We start from the raw sequence: 3927 nt of genomic DNA, 5'->3' as shown, positions 1-3927 counted from the left end.
GGCAGATTTGTTTCCGTAAGTAACTAGTAGAAGTGTATTATTTCTTCTCTTATGTCATCAGCATTTGCTATAACTCTTGCTTTGTTATATGGGGAGTCAGGCCAGTCCCCTTACTCTATCCAATTATTCATCCAGCCAACTTTATTTTGTCTTGCTCCAAAAATTCTAACACGATTAGTAAACCTAATCATTTTTCTTCCATCATAATGCAAAAACTTTTCAATGATATTAGTTTAACAACTCCTATTCCCAATTTCCCTACTTTTATGTTTTTCCCCCTCCCTTTTGTTATGCTTGAATTCTTTTTTATCTTACATCATACTCCTATTGTTTTTTTCAAAAGTAAATTTGTTCACAAATGACGCATAGCTGACCACAAATAGTTTAAAACTGAGATGGCTTGATAGATTATTTATACAACGTCATGCAATTTGAATATATACAGTGTCACATTAAGACATTACGAACACAAGAGGCATGGATATCAACAGCGTCCAGGGTACGATGTTTGAAGACTGCTTCTGTGGGATCACTCCTTGACCCTGTAAACTCTTTTCATCAAAAACTCTGAAGTAAAAGATCTGATGGTGCAAAAGTCATCCATCTGTAGAATATCCTACCATCTTAGCAACAGTTTCTTTTCACCATCATGTAGGACCTAGAATGAATTCGAAGGATAAAAGAATATGCTGCAGACTTACAAGCTTCCTGGTGACCATCGCAACAGTCTTAGAAAGGGCTTGTCCTGCAAGCTAACTTTAACAAGATTTCCGGAACAAGCCGCCTTCTTGGAGGTACCATAGCATCCTTATCAAGAGCTTCTTTATCGTTAGCATGTATATATGCTACTATATAGCCAAAAAGATCATCTTTACCACCTCTTAGAGGATCCTGCAATTCAAGATCAATTGATTTGCAGGAAGAAACTGAAAAGTCATCTTTTTCCAAATGATTCAGCAAAATATGATGAGTAGCACCCAAGGGTGTGTCCGAATGGTCAATGAAGTGGGTGAGAACCCAAGGTCTCAAGTTCAAATCCCAGCAGGGACCACTAGGTGATTTCTTCCCAGCTATCCTAGCCTTGGTGGATAGAGTTACCGGCACTTGTTGCTGCTGGTAGGTATACGTGGAATTAGTCGAGGTGCACGAAAGCTAGCCCGGATACCACGATTATCAAAATAATTAAACAATAAAAATGTAGATTACACAAAAATGAACGAAGAGAAACAATAAATAGGTAAGAAACATGGTGTATACTAAAAGTTAGTCACGAGTGGGTAGCCTATTTATAGCTTCTCCTAGGGGAAAGCAAAACCAAGATCCAGCTTGAATGATATCACTTCGTTCTTTTTTTTTCTTTCTTTTTGTGGCTGAATTTGACCAAGCTTTCATGACTCATGAATTCAAACGCTCTGGTAGGAATAGAATTGGTCCTATTCCAAACTTTGACCTACATTAGCCTCAAAATGAACACAGGACAACTGGACAGGCAAGATACAGTGCATACATACTTGAAGGAATAAATCTGTGTGGGTTTTTCCTTCATACAAAATCAGTTCAGCTTGAGCTCCCACTCCGTGAAGTGTATCTACAAATGCTTTGCTGCAGAGTACAAGCAATTTCAACATGTTATTGTACAAGTTCACAGTCAAACGTGATAGCCATTCTTTATGTAATCCATTAAGCAAAAAAGTGGCAGGTCGTCATTGCCCTTGGGAAGGAGTTCAGACCTTGAATCCGATGGAATGGAGCAATCTGAAGTACCATGAAATAGGATAATATGAGGAAGCAAATGGACAGCAGCTTTGGAGCTCTGATCCTGTACCATAATTTCAGGAGAGAATTTTTGCAATGATTCTTCCCCTTCCATTATACTGTAGATGACAAGTTAAAATCTCATTATCACAGAAGGGTAGGCGTGGCAACTTAAGCTAACTAAGGGTGTGTTCGGCATGAAGTAAAATATTTTCCATGGAAAATGTTTTTCAAGAAAAAAAGAGAGTTCCTAACTTATTTCTTGTGTTCTTTGCGTAAGCAAAAAATATTATCATAAAAGCATTTCTATATAATCTAAACAATACTAGGAGAGGTGTGGATGGGGTAGGGGTGTTGGTGTTGGGTGGTTGGGATGGGGGCTATGGGGTTGGGGGTGAAGATGTGGTGTCTTGGAGGTTTGGGAGGACACAATCAATGTGGAATGTCATTTGTGAAACTCGCTTTCCTTACTATTTTCCTCATTTTTAAGGGACTTGTTTTCCCGGAGAAAATGTTCTCCAAAAATTTTGACCGAACGAACATGAGAAAATTGAAAATGTTTCCACCGTACCAAACACACCCTAAATTTTTTCCTATTATGTGAGAGAAGGCAGTTAGTGGATATAGTATATACCTCAAAAAAATTGAACGATATAACCCTCTATTATTGAAATGATCAACTAAGTTGGGCAAATTATACCTGTCAAATCAAACAATGGAACAGCAATTAGCAAGAAATCTAACAAAAATAAAATAAAAGAAGAGCATGCCAACTGAAGGAAAATAAGACAGAAAATGCAGATGATTCTTTGGTGAAGCATTTGCAGCACCAAAAGAACGTGTCGGGGAAAAAGAATGATTCAGCAATAGGGTATGATAAAAAGCAGAAAAAGTTTAGGGCAATAAAAGGAAAAAGTAGAAAATTTAATTCCTATATTCAATTTTGATCACGTGGAATGTAGCTCATACCTTGATCAAAAGCAATAACCAATAATAGCTTTGCTAAGGAACTAGCCACTTACCCGCCTGATAATCCAAAATAAGCTTTTATCTGGGAGGTGCTCCAACAAACAGTTTCTCCTCTAGATTCTTTGATTGCCTGCTTCACAAGAGCACAGGAAGAGATATGTGCACCAGCAGATTGACCCATGAGATAAATCCTGGAAAATACAGACAGCATGACAAAGTTGAAAGTATCAAGTCTTTGATACGTAAAGAAAGGCTTCTTAGGAGCTGTCCAGTTTTTCTATTTCATATTTTTCTGCTCCAGTTTGTACAGTGAATAACTAGACTGTCCATCATGTCATCTGAGTCCAGAAGAAATATTACCAATGTCCTTCAGATCCATAAATAAGAATTGAGAATAATTATACAATCCAATGCTGAAAATAATCCCAAATCATTTCTTTAATTCTTAGTGATCTGGGCATGGTTATCAATTATGCTCTAAATGCGAATCAGGGGAACAATATCAAACCTATTTGGATCACCACCATAATCAGCGATGTTGTTGCAGACAAACGAGATTCCCTGAGAAACATCTTCCTCCATATCGCCTATTGTTCCCTGCGGAAAGTTCCTGCAACCACCGAATCCATTAATATGCATCTCGAATGTGGACATGAAAATTTTGATCGAGTAATGGCACTGCTGAACAAGAAAATGGGAGGATAGGAAAAGTAGTCATTGATGCAGTGTATATCATACTACTGTATGATGTTTTGACCCCACCAATATCTTTTCAAAAAAAGAAGGGAGTTATTTTTCACTTAAGTGATACTAAAGGTTAACACATAGCAAAAAAGAATTGCAGATTGGATAAACCTTAAATATAAGTGGGTCTTGTCCGTTACATCCATGAATACAAGATCAACTAAGATTGTTATGGAAAGTGAATATGTTGATCAGAATTCTGTCTACTGATTCACTCCTATCTAACGAATCATCCAGGAGAAGCAGTAATATAAAACACATCATATGAAGCATGAAAGTGGACAACAATAGGTAGTTTAAGATTTGAATCAGTTACCTGTAATCAAAGCATGCCACTATAATGTCATGTTCTGATAATTGCTTTCCTAACAGAGAACCCCAGGCCTTGTACCTGCATGAGCATGTGGACTTCAACATAAATGTTCAATTCAGATAAGCACATCATAGCACCCAAGGGTG

General features: G+C 37.5%; 1 protein-coding gene across 1 annotated transcript in view; it reads right to left on the bottom strand.

Annotated features, from left to right (window-relative positions):
* Window positions 1-370: 370 nt before the first annotated feature.
* Window positions 371-3927, bottom strand: part of LOC107858709 (probable isoprenylcysteine alpha-carbonyl methylesterase ICMEL2) — a gene marked incomplete at its 5' end in the record, with an annotated part of 11199 nt that continues 7642 nt past the window's right edge. The window contains 8 exon segments of the mRNA XM_047402219.1: window positions 371-604; window positions 702-891; window positions 1512-1602; window positions 1731-1874; window positions 2390-2455; window positions 2778-2915; window positions 3233-3334; window positions 3785-3859. Coding sequence (XP_047258175.1) covers window positions 730-891; window positions 1512-1602; window positions 1731-1874; window positions 2390-2455; window positions 2778-2915; window positions 3233-3334; window positions 3785-3859 — 778 coding nt within the window. The 3' untranslated portion in view covers window positions 371-604; window positions 702-729.

The sequence above is a fragment of the Capsicum annuum genome, unplaced genomic scaffold (assembly GCF_002878395.1).
Source record: "Capsicum annuum cultivar UCD-10X-F1 unplaced genomic scaffold, UCD10Xv1.1 ctg1706, whole genome shotgun sequence".
NCBI lineage: Eukaryota > Viridiplantae > Streptophyta > Magnoliopsida > Solanales > Solanaceae > Capsicum > Capsicum annuum.
Note: the sequence above shows the minus strand (reverse complement) of the source record. Positions and strands in the feature narration are given on the sequence as shown.